At 36.7% G+C, this 12,404-nt stretch overlaps 1 protein-coding gene across 3 annotated transcripts in view; it reads right to left on the reverse strand.

The window, feature by feature from the left end:
- RIC8B (RIC8 guanine nucleotide exchange factor B) overlaps nucleotides 1–12,404 on the reverse strand; it is a 38,153-nt gene that overhangs the window by 3,215 nt on the left and 22,534 nt on the right. For 2 of the 3 annotated variants that reach the window (XM_059816295.1, XM_059816293.1), the window contains 5 exons: nucleotides 10,899–11,052; nucleotides 10,463–10,558; nucleotides 7,783–7,927; nucleotides 7,482–7,626; nucleotides 5,088–5,207 (listed from right to left, as the gene is read on the reverse strand). In XM_059816295.1, the coding sequence (XP_059672278.1) occupies nucleotides 5,088–5,207; nucleotides 7,482–7,626; nucleotides 7,783–7,927; nucleotides 10,463–10,558; nucleotides 10,899–11,052 (660 nt within the window). The remainder of the gene's footprint in view (nucleotides 1–5,087; nucleotides 5,208–7,481; nucleotides 7,627–7,782; nucleotides 7,928–10,462; nucleotides 10,559–10,898; nucleotides 11,053–12,404) is intronic. The other variant, XM_059816294.1, reaches the window with a different exon arrangement.

Here is a 12,404-nt window from a genome sequence, read left to right on the forward strand (position 1 = left end):
CAGGAGCTTCCTGCTTTGCAAGTCCTTGAACAAGATAAATGATAGTTGTTAGAAGTTTGCTGTTCTTTCTCTGTATTAGGAGGCTGAACTCCATACATCCTTCCTCGGACAAATGCTACCCAATAAAACTGAACTGTGTGAAGACAGAAATATTCCAGGCCACCAAAAGAAAAGGCAGGAAGAGAAGCAGGGATCAGCCTATTTTTTTCCTAACAATAATCTAGTCCTAAAATGGTGTAAAACATGGCATCCTTTCACTGGCAAAGACTTGACTGCAAGTTCTGAACACTACATAAGCTTACTCCTGATTTTCAAAGAGGAAAAATACAGAGGGAGACAGATTAAGAGATCTGGACTGCCTATAAAGCTAGCTTCAGAAGTTTGGAACAACTATCTGCTAAATAACAGAATTTTGGGTAGGATTGCAAGTGGCATCACGCAGCTAACTTCAGTACCACACAACCACCCACAGAGCTGATCCTTACCTGGTATGAACGCTCTCAACTCTGCCAGCCTCACCAATTTGCCGATTTAGCACTGGCTGCTTAGAGACCTCAACTGAGCTTTGACAATTTGGGCTGGCTGAGGATGTGCTTGCTGTTTAAGGTGAGATACCGGGTGGCAAGGGAAGCACCAGCAACTGGCATGTATAGCCTCAGAAGACAGTTCACTATTCAGAAACTGGATGTTTATGGTACATCTATAGGGCAGAAGAGAGATCACTTCAGCCCAGTAGGTGGCAGTGGGAATACTTCTGTACCCATGAAGATATATGCAAGTACACAATGTGAGTATTTATACATATTTGAACATCCTTATGCGACCTCCTATATACTCAAATACACCTTATTGCAACATTCATTTTTCTATGGCAAACAAAGCATTCTATTCGAGTGTGCTTAGAAACACAGGATAATTAAACAGTTGGTAAAATGCATTCTCTTCTTCTACTTCCAGATCTCCCAAGAGTCCCTTCAAATATATCTATACAAGTTCTACCTTCCTGCTTGCCATTTAGCTTGATAACGACTCAAAAATCATTCCCTTTTTTTGAAATGTAACTCTCTCTTGTCTGCTCTATGGGCAGTATTGACACATGGAATTAATGATGGTGTCTGTAATGAAACAGCCATCATGTAAACACCAGTCTGCTCCTTTGATAAAATGGCATGTTAGGGACCTATTCACCTCCTTATAATTGAGTACTACATAATAGTTCTGAACCTTTCATGCAACATTATTTTGTTCTATGATTAGAAAGGGGAGGGGGAAAAAAAATTCTATGTAACATTGCATTCTTCATTCATCCTATGATTAATTTTGTGTTTTTAATGAGTATGGTTGCTTACTTAGACAGGTTCTCTTACGTACTCGTTTTGTTGACTTCTGTTCAATGTACAACAAAACCCAAGCTGTGATAATTGGAGACCATTTCATCAGCAACAGGATTCTTGCTATTAATACAAGGTTGGCTTGGAAAAAGCATCCTGACATTTTAAATTAGTCAATTAATATACAATTCTACCTACCATTTATAATAGAAAAAATGTTAACATTTTTTCCAGACATTTTAATTAACACAGAGTATTTCCAATAATCTACGATATCAACAGACAGAATATCATACAACACTGATTTAACGTGGCTAATTTGAGGTTTTGCAAAAATGAAAGGTTGAGTTAAATCTTTTTGCAGATTTAGGGAGTTTTTCAAAGCTCAAAGATATGTATGACATACAGAGACACAGATTTACAGTCACCAAACAATTCTCAATGAATCAGCAAGATAGTATTGACCCTTACTGCAGACAAAGCCCGTAGAGTTACTTCAGGGCCAAGTTCAGGCATCCAGCAAACTACCTAAGTAATATCTACATCTCCTACAAGCTGCAGTAATCAAGATTTTTCATCTTCATTTACACTTACAATTTTTTTTATATATATATATAAAAAATGATTGTAAAAAGTAATCTCATCCAGCCAATTTTGAGTAAAATATTAATTTCTATAAAAGCTTTTGTAGAACCCAAGTATATGTTAATATATTAGGGCAGGGGAAATGGGTTCACAAACAATATTCCGCTTTCCTCCATACATTTTGATAAAACAAAAGTGGGTGATTAATTTTAATTTAGCCTTGTCAATGGTCAATTACCCCATGAACAGGCCTAAATACCAAAAACCTAACAGAATAGAAAAACTTTGGAAGTAAGACCTGAAATGACCAAAAGCATGGATCAGTTTTACATCACCTCAAAGCAATTTCAACTCCTCAGTGCCAATGCTAAAAATAAAGAGAAACCTGGTGAGCAAAAATCCACTGGCATCTTACAGAGCAGGGGAGAAGATGCTACTTCATTACTTACAGTTTCAATAAACCTATACAAAGGGTATAGCGTAAACAGTTAGCAGCCATTAATGAAGGCTATAACTCTTCAATGGAGTCATACTGTTTTGCAAATTTGTTTTCTGAGTTCAATCCCCCATCAGGTAACTTTTCAAAAACAATACAAAGCCAGTCAAATCCAAATCTAGAACACCCCAGTGACAGACTGGTCTCATTATCCTCATCAGTCAGGAAGGGAAGCAAGTTTGTCAGTCCTTCAACATTTTTTTTTCATACCTTTCTCCAGTAAAAGCATGCTAGCTCTTTAAAGCTTACCTTCCATTACTGGGACAATACAAGCGTACTAAACAAACCAGTTTTGCTGTATATCACACAAGTTCACTCCAAGCTCTTCTTCAAGTTCCACATATAAAGTTACATAAACTCATTCAAGATTAGAAGAAGGAGCTGTTGGTTCCCTGTCCAATTTCTTCCCCTCTTATAAGCAAAGCACTGCACAAACTGAAACTGCTCAGTTCATGGTATACGTCCCCTCCTATGGTGACAACAACAAAGACCAGCAGAAGTAGGACACCTGCCACCAGCAGTCTGCCTCAAAGCAAGATTCAAACCCCAGAATCAACTGAAGACTCCTATCAAAGCAACCTCCAGTTTAAATTTGTAGGTTGCAAACCAAGGGAAAAAAGTGCATTCCACTGGTAGATTTAAGTCTTTCAAAACTCCCAGCACTGAAGGGCTCAAGCTGGAGGCAGAGTGTTTAATTCCAAAAACATGGAAGGACTCCCACTACTATCAGCATGCTACTCTTTCTTCTTGTATACCGGACTGGCAGCTTCCCATTTTATTTAACATCTGCAAAACCCACAACTGCACTCAATTACATTCATTAAAAACATCCCAGTCTCCCAAAATCAAATCTTACGTTCTTTTTCCTTCCTGCCAGCATTTCCCCCCCACTGCCCCGGCCATTTTCAGTGAAACAAAAAGAGTGGGAAGAACAGTCAAGTGATTTTATTCACGTTATCAGAGCACCTAAAGGGGTCACATTAACAACACTGTCCCACAGTAATCACTGTACTAAAAACCAAACAAACAAAAACCTGACAACAAAAAGAGTCCCAGACGTGAAGAGTCTGCAGTCTAAGTACTATAGAAGAAACTGCAGGTGGATGTAACTGACACAGAAAGCCCAAGGTGAAAGTAATGCTACTAGCCAAGAGGATAAGTAGTGACACAGGGCACCAGCTGCTTAGTTATTGTCAGTTTGTAGCACGCAACACTGCAGCTGTCTCCAATCCTCCAAACTGAAAAGGCTCTTATGCTACAGTAATGCCATTTGGACTTTTTGTGTAACTGCTACAGTGATAGCAACTGACTTGTCTTCAGTCTTAGTTTATCTCCAGTCTCAATCTTCCTTTTAAAAAAGTTTTAGACCATTTAGTCATTTTATTGTGGTACCTATAATGCTCAGTATCTTAATTCTCTAGCTTACGTAGCAATCGCTCTATTTTATATAGTAGTTTAATTAAGATTACATGTGCATTGCATTCTCTTCTCTTTATTAAAAAGACTGTAACATACTACACTTGCTTTCCATGCAAATAATGTGAAAAAGTATCCAATTACTTCACTGACAGTTTCAGATCAGTTGTTCTGAGATCCTTCCCTGCTTTCGCTCCTCCTTATAATTCAGTCTTTGTCAGCTAATATAAAATCCAGATTCTCCCATATCTTATGCTGTATTCCTAATCTTTAATAGAGATCTAAAAATACTTGGTTTGCTGAATTTCTCTCAATAGATCTTGTTATTTGAATATCTACAGACTCTCACAAAACACAAACACGTTTCTAGCTGCTGATCTTTCCTATCTTTGAAGAATGATCCACTTACATATTTACCTAAATTCCTACAGGTCAGTTCAATGGTAAATTAGTATTACATTAAGTGTTCCTAAAGAATGTAAAACTTTGCTTACACAGAAATGAAACTAAAGCAATCACTCCAATATGGCTACAAGTATGGGGGAAGAAAAAACAGCAAATTCCAGGCATATTGAGTCAAACAGAAAAAAAGCTATAGCTAACAGCACGTCTGTTCCCTTTCTGTATGTAGAAAGTTATAAAATAAAAATAAACTTTCTGTATCAATAACGTGCACTGTTATGTCACATTATGTACCATTTTCTTTTATGGTATTACCTCAGTCATTTAAAACAAATTATAAAGGTTCATTTGTAATCCAGTCCATGTTTATTCTAGTAAATCCACAATAATTCTTAACTGTAAATTCCCTTTTCATTGCTCCATTACATAATGTATTGCTTCTGGTGACAACTATTTTCACACTGTATTTGTTCTTCATATAAGCAGCAGACATAAGTAGTTACCATGAGATGCTGCTCATTGCATTGGGGAAAATAAGTACACTTGCCTTGGGCTTGGATTGTGTCCCATACTTTAAAAGGAGAAATTCTTTTCATTGTTATCAGCCTATCCGTTTAGGAGGCAGGTCCCCTTACCACCAGACCTTCCTGATTCTGTCCAGTCCTCTCCAAAAGAGGTTCCCCCTGAAGTCCTGTTACGTATCACTCTTTTCTTTGAAGTGCTAAACATTTTTCTCTGCACTTAAAGGGGTCCTAATCCTGCAAAGAAGTTGATTATAGCACTATTTTGAAGCACTAGACCTTAGTAAAGAGCCAGGATATGAGCTGCCTCCCTCAAAAGCAGCTATAATACAATACCTGGAAAGTTTATCAAACATGTTGACAAGCTTCATAGCTTCATATTCTTTTTGTTCTTCTGTCATTTCATCCATCGGATTGGGCATTGGTTCTTCTAAGTGACCAGTGATAAGGTTAATGCTGGAGGTAGAAAAACAATACAGTTTACATTTCTACAGAAATATGTATGTAAATTGTCTATCTTCTTGATAGGAGAAAAGAGGAACACGCTAACAGAAACCAAGACTAACGGTATCTGAACACAATAAAGTTTTTGCTATAAATTGCCAACGTTCATATTTATACCTTTTTTGTAGCCTTTTCCCATGAATCGTGGTATTATCTTGCTGATTCACTGTATTAATTTCTTGTTAGTTACTCAGAAATGCACATTTCACTAGTACTCGTTATGTTATAACCCATACACAAGCAGTTTGAAAGCAGGGGAATAATGAGAGTAATAATGACAATGTCATTAGTAATAATGACATAGATGGGTAATAGAATGACATACATGTTTGCAACTAATTCTGTACAGGCTTAATTTAAAAAACATAGACAGGTTCTAGTTACATTTTCTTATTCATGAAGAACTGCTGAATTAGTTTACTATTTAATTCCCATGATGATTTTTGCTCAAACCAAATTAAGGTTACTTTGAGAATTTACAATGCCAGTTATTTTCACTGCTAAAACAAGTGAATGGCGATACAGAAGTGGTAAGCAACGAAAGCAGATAAGTAGTTTTAAAGAACGCTTTCAGGGCACATTACCTTTTCAAGCAGTTTAATCACAAACATTTAACAGCAATACAGAAAATCAGATGCATAAAGCAACTGACAATTGTCTTGAATGTTTCATTGAAGTGTCAGCTTATATAACTAAATACATGTCATACTTTACTTATAGCATATAACTGAATGTTAGGCTTTTGAAAGAAGAGCAGAGACAAAAGAGCAAGAAAAAAAAATACCCTGAAGTACAGAAATAAAAAAGAAACCTCCTGTTTTAGAGTTCTTTTCTTCTGTAACTTCTCCTACATTTAATCCTGTCTTTAATTTGCATTCCTTAATAAGAATCTTTCAATGAGCCACAACCCCCTATCATATACCTAATCATGTCTGTGTCATTCAAGGAAAACAGTAAAGCGGAAAAATAACATGCTTCAGATGCCCACTATCAACAATTTCAGAATCTACTTAAAATGGCATCAAATCATAGATGTAACATGACAAAGTGAAACCTTTAACACCAAATCAATTACAATTAATAAAAATCAACAGACAGAGCTTCTATATAATCACTGAATCCTTCAAACAAATATACTGAATTCCTGAGGTGTGACTTCTACAGAAGTTATTTTTCTCCTTCTACATTTACCTATGTGACTTACTAGATTCTTATAGGGAAATTTTAGTACCAGGCAATTTGACTAAGTGAAACTAGACCTACTGGTTTGTTCCTTTTTTACAAAGTCCCACTTAAAACCTTAGGCCGCATCTGACACCTTTCTTTTCTCTGTAACAGAGATATACCCCACAAAAAATAGTAGTTCAGCAACTTCATGTGAGTTCCTGGAAAATCTGGGGCAAAAGCCAACCTTGCTAAGTTTGTTACTATTGTTTTTTTCTAAAATTTACTCAATTTGTTCAAAAATACCTTTTCACTCTTGAATTTTAAATAGTTATTCAGACTCACAGTCTGTAAAGAAAGGGTCCTACCTGAGAACTCCCTCAAACTTCCTCATAGTTACAATGATGCAAAGCATACCTTTAGCTTTTTTGCTGTGGTCTTGCCCCCTTTCTCTGCCTACTTACATCTCAACCATCTAATGACCATATACATACTGCAGGCTTCCAGCTTTTGATGAACCTGTAAGAAGGTTCTCTTTATTCTTAATGCCTCCAGTGAGCTGCTCTTCAAAACCTTTTTGGGCTGCTTTGCTACTCTTCTACAGTATCGTCTCTGATTGCCTCCTTTACTCCCATTTAACAATTCCAGCTTTTTAACTATCCATTTAAATGGAGAACACACATATACTCTGAACCTCTACTATGCATCTTGAAACTGCCCCTAGACCATCCACAAACATTTCTCATTTTTGTTCCGTATTTATTTTTGACAAGTTTTCATTTTTACATAGTTCCCTTTACTGAAGTTAAATCATTCTCATAGTGGGTTTGTTGTGGTTTGTTGGTGGGTTTTTTTTTTTTTTTTTGCAGCCATCCGACTATATGATGGTCACTATTAGAGGCTGGTTTCTCAATAATGAGACCATGAAGTCAACAGGAGACAGTTACTAATATAAGCACATGTAATTCCAAAACTGGTGTCTCTGGAAAAGGTGAAACAAAAAAATTATGTCAAAACATCTAAACTGTAACAGGGTATGCAGTATTGAAAACAATACTATACTTTGGCTTTGCAGATTTGTATTCTTCTGTATCTGTATCTTCATCATCTGAGTACCAATGATCTCCTCTTCCTCCTGCCAACAGGCCCCTTGCTGCCAGCAATCCTGCCGCATTACCATAGCCAGTATATTTTAACAAGCTGTCAACTGCAAAGAGTGATACAGAAAATTATTCAGCTATATTCAGCTACAAACCAAAAACCAGCATAGTGTTAAAAGAATCAAGAGTTACAGCAAGAGGCAAATATACTAATTACAGCAAGACCTTATATAAAATGGAGAGGAAGTAGTAGTAATTTTTACCTCTCTCTTTACAAAGAACAAAAAGAAATTCTGCTGCAATTTGCTTTACTCCAAGGTCAACATGTGTCATAAGGCGCACAAGCTTGTTTCTCACTGTTGTGCCAACTTCTGGACGATTTGATACATCTCTTAATGGAGGCAATACCTAGCAGCACAAAAAAAGGAAGAACAGCATAGAATGCATGGCAATACCTATCCAATCCTTGCAGAAACAAACACAGTCAACAGAACAAGAAAATACTGTAAGCTCTGCTCCTTCAAAGAAAGGAATAAAATCAACCCAACTATGTTTACGTGCACTAGTAGTAACTCTTGCTTCTTAACATACTCAGGCCTTCTGGTCTGCCACCCTGGGCAGAAGAGTACTTGGTCCCAAACATAGACTTTAAAAAAACCAGACAACTAGTAGGAGTTTAAGAGTACAAATGAGCGTTCCAAAATAGTTGGCTAACAGGCCGCAGTAACCTCGTGTTCTTTGTTTCTTCTGTTTTGCTCAAATACCTGGCAAAAGCACTAAAAATACCAGCTTAAGGAAACTTACAATATTAACATGATGTGTAATTTATACAAACAATGAATATACTTACAGTGAAAAAGCAGGAAAATAAGTAACATTGCAAGTTCTACCTCCATAAATTTCAAAAATTGGTTCTATGCGTAGAAAGGAAATGCATACTTCTCCCAGAAAACACTCTTTTGAAAGCTGAAGCTAAGTTTCAAAAAGATTTTGGAGAAAACGCTGTTTAACATTTCCTCAAACACACTATTTTCTCAGTAAATGTCATTTATATTGTTAACTTCAAGCCTCAAGAAAGGCAGGAGATGCCTGAAATATACTGTGTTTGCAACCTAACTTCTGCCTCCTTGTGCATATGCATTCAGACTCAAAACCTACATTAATTTTTTCACATTCACAGGATGTGATATAATCTGCAAACAAATCTGAGGCATAATATGAAATATTTAATGGTCTGAAGACTCCTGTAAGAATTATGGATCTTCAGTGTTTTACTAGGGAATGAAACCAAAGATGTCACTAATTGTCATAAGAAATTGCAGGTCCTTTGTCTTCCAGGTGTCTAATGTAAAAATGTCATGTTCTGTGCAAAATCACTGCGCAATTACTACTGAAATCAGACTTAACTGGGAACTGATACTTAGACAAATGAATGCTACGGTATTGACTAGTCTGAAAAAAACAGACTTTTTCAAACTAAGTATTCAAACAATTAGTAAAAACATGTTACTTTGTCCCTGCTTACTTTCCCCAATGGGGATAGTACCATGACTGGCATTTCACAGAGTGTTGTAAGAATGAATTAATGTTTTTAGAATACTCTAATACTAATACAGTGATGAGTACCATAGGACACTCCATGAGGAAATTAATCACTCTGTCTTCAGATCAGAATTTGAATAGTGCACAATAAATAAAGCCTAAGGCCAACACTTAACAATGAGGATAATTCAAAATATCAAACATCCGGTCATGCAGTTAGCAGCATCCATCCATTCAGTGCACTATACGAGGCAGCAGTCCTGTGGCAAGAGACAGCATGCAATTATATCTTGACATCTAGATGCCGAGATGTCGTAAAAACATGCAGACAACTTCATTTTCTAGCTTCTGAACATTTGGCTCTGCAACTTTTTTTTTTTTACTTAACGGATTAGGGAAGCATCCTAGGAAAGAACTGTTGTGAACAGAAACAATAAACATCAAGAACGAGTTTCTTAAATTCCTCAAAACCACTTTCCTGGTACAGATGAAAGAGGCAGAAAATATATGCAAAATATGCTCTTTTCCATTATAAACTCCATTTATGAGTTCAGGCACAGCTTTGATCTGGGAGCGGCATCTAAGATGCAACCCGAAAATCACTGCAGCTTAGGAAAAAGAACACTTCTCAGCTGATTTAAGCTGTCTCTCCCTTGCTTATCTTAACTTTTCTCCACTTGACTTCAGGAAAAGCAGCACAACAAACAGAAAACCCCACACTCAAACACCAAGCCATAGAGATCCTTGAGATCTTTAACCATGGCATGGAAATCTTTTTTTCCTGTAAAAAGCCTACCCACAGTCTGTACTGTATTAAACAGCTCTTTTAAGACACCAGGTGATGAAGTGTGCCTCTGTTCAGGGACAGAGTTTTAGTCTGACAGAACAGCTGATACACAGTTGTACACAAGTTTCAATTCCAATGACTCCTGCCTGCTGAGGTCAAACTAAAGCTCAAGCAGAACCCATCAAAACACCTGTAGCCTCACTGGCTACCACACAGCTTTGCAAAGTTTTATTAACCGCACTGAAAATTTTTTTTTATATGCTGGTTGTAAGGGGACAGACCTCACTGAGTTCTTTGCCCCTGCTGTCACATCATCCATGGTGACCCACATTAACACAGCTTTACAATACCCCTAATGTTATTATTTAACAGCTCTACAAAATGTATTGTGGAACTTAGGCCATAATATCTATTGATTTACATGACTGAAAAATTATTTCTGTAGCTGACAGTTGTCAGAGACCTAACAGAAAAAAATACTGCAGAGAATTTTGTGGGTAATTTAATACGAAACCATTCATACTTTTAAAGTATCAGTGTCTTGCACTGATGTACAAACCTCAGAAAGTTTATCATTAGCTTCATATTCAAATTTTGATGAATATTTTATTTACCTGAGCTTTGATAAACTTCCTGATATTCCTATGAGTTCGGCAGCATTCAGTTAATAAACTGAGAACTGGAGTCAGACCTTCTCTGTAGCTGCTTCCCTAAAATAAAGCCAAACACAAATAAAACATTATTAAGAGCAAATTTTCCTTTTCAAATCCTATAAACTCTTCAATGAAGTCTGACATGACAGCCACAACATGAACTTTACATAGATATAAACAAAGAGCCAAATGTTCAGCCTCTCACACACACAAGTAAGTATGCTTCAGATATTCACAGGAATTTGTTCTCAGTTTTGAGGCGTTTCACAATCTAGAAGCAAGGACATCTGTATTTGTGCTAAATACTGTCTGAAAGGTTTCTAAGAAGCTTTACATATGTGCGTTTTTTGCTTTAATGAAAGAGGCCCCTTTTGTGAAGAATCTTTACAGCCCATACCTTGTCTATTCTCTTCTCCATGAAATCCAGTAAAATTTGAATTGCTCTCATATTCATACCATTGTATTTTATATCTGTTTCCTCCTGGGATGATGGACTAATAAGAACATCCAAGCAAGAAACGGGAACATTGCTTAAGAGGTTGATTGCATTGCTGAAAACAGATTTTAAAAATTCATTATTCATTTGGAAGAAAGAATTAAAAACAGAGTACAACTCATCATAACCTGTTTGTACAACTGCAACCTAAAAGAGGCACTGCAACTCCAACCATGCTTTATTTTCTACTCTCTGGGTTTTAAAGAAGGTGGCATGCATTATTGCCTGAGTACTGGCTCTTGGACAGAAGTTGTAAAAGCTATACAGCAGCAGTTCCAGCCCCAACAGTATCCTATTGCATAGATAAGGCACAGCTTCCAGCAGTGTGTTACAGCAGCTGGTCGTGCAGGACAGCAGGGGGAACTCTCACATTGATTTGCAGCGGTCAAGAGATTTTTCCTCCTTGAAACGTTTTACAACACATCCATATTACCATCATTAATATGACAAAGTACACCATAGAAGACATTTCCCCCTCCTATAACAGCAGGGCGTGGTGGCAGTTTCTCAGGTCCCCTGAAATATTTCACTTTTATTCTAGCTTGGAAATACAGAAGACTTTTAACACATAAAAAAAAGATTCAGGTTTATTTACCAAGCACTACCTTTCAGTAACTGGCAGTCTTTGCATTCCAAAAAGCACAAAGAATAACGCTTCCCAAATATCTATTAAGTGATTTAAATCAGACGACAGGGTCCCTCCCTCCTCTTTAATGGAGTAGGATGGAACTTACTTTGCAAGGGTGTCTTGTATGGTACATATCCCTTGAGTTTGCTATCTATCCTGTTCTCATTATACAGACTTGCGTTTGTACTCTTCCTGAATATAGGGCTAAATTACACAGACGCTGCAAAAATTACAATTCTGTCATTATTTACTTGCTGATGCGCAACTAAAATTATAAATGGATATATTTAGAAATACTACAGAACTATTTAGGCTTACATATGCAGACCTCAAAGCTATCAATGAAACTATATGAGCACCGATGTTTTAAGGATTGGTGAAGTATTCCAAGAACAGAGAAAACTTCAAACAACTTAATTTAACACTTGAGATAATATTTACTTAGAAGTTGTCCTCAGTTTTTATGTTATTCATACAATTCTAACAAAGGTTTAGTACAACAGAAAGCAAATCATGGCAATCAAACATAACAGGATTTCTAAGAAATGTGCTGGTTTCAGTCTGATCAGACTGGGTGGCTGTTCCACATTGTGCCGTCTCCCTTTTGCTCTTTTAGCAACTAAAATTCAGACAACTTCTACTTTTTGGAAAGCTTGTTCTCTTTGTTTTGTTTCTAATTCCTGTTTAAGATACATCTTTTATATCACAGAACTTACTCCTCTTCAATAATTCAGGAATGGTCAGAAACAAAACAGACTGAAATTCAACAAATATTTGGT

This window comes from Gavia stellata, chromosome 4 (assembly GCF_030936135.1).
Source record: "Gavia stellata isolate bGavSte3 chromosome 4, bGavSte3.hap2, whole genome shotgun sequence".
Lineage (NCBI taxonomy): Eukaryota > Metazoa > Chordata > Aves > Gaviiformes > Gaviidae > Gavia > Gavia stellata.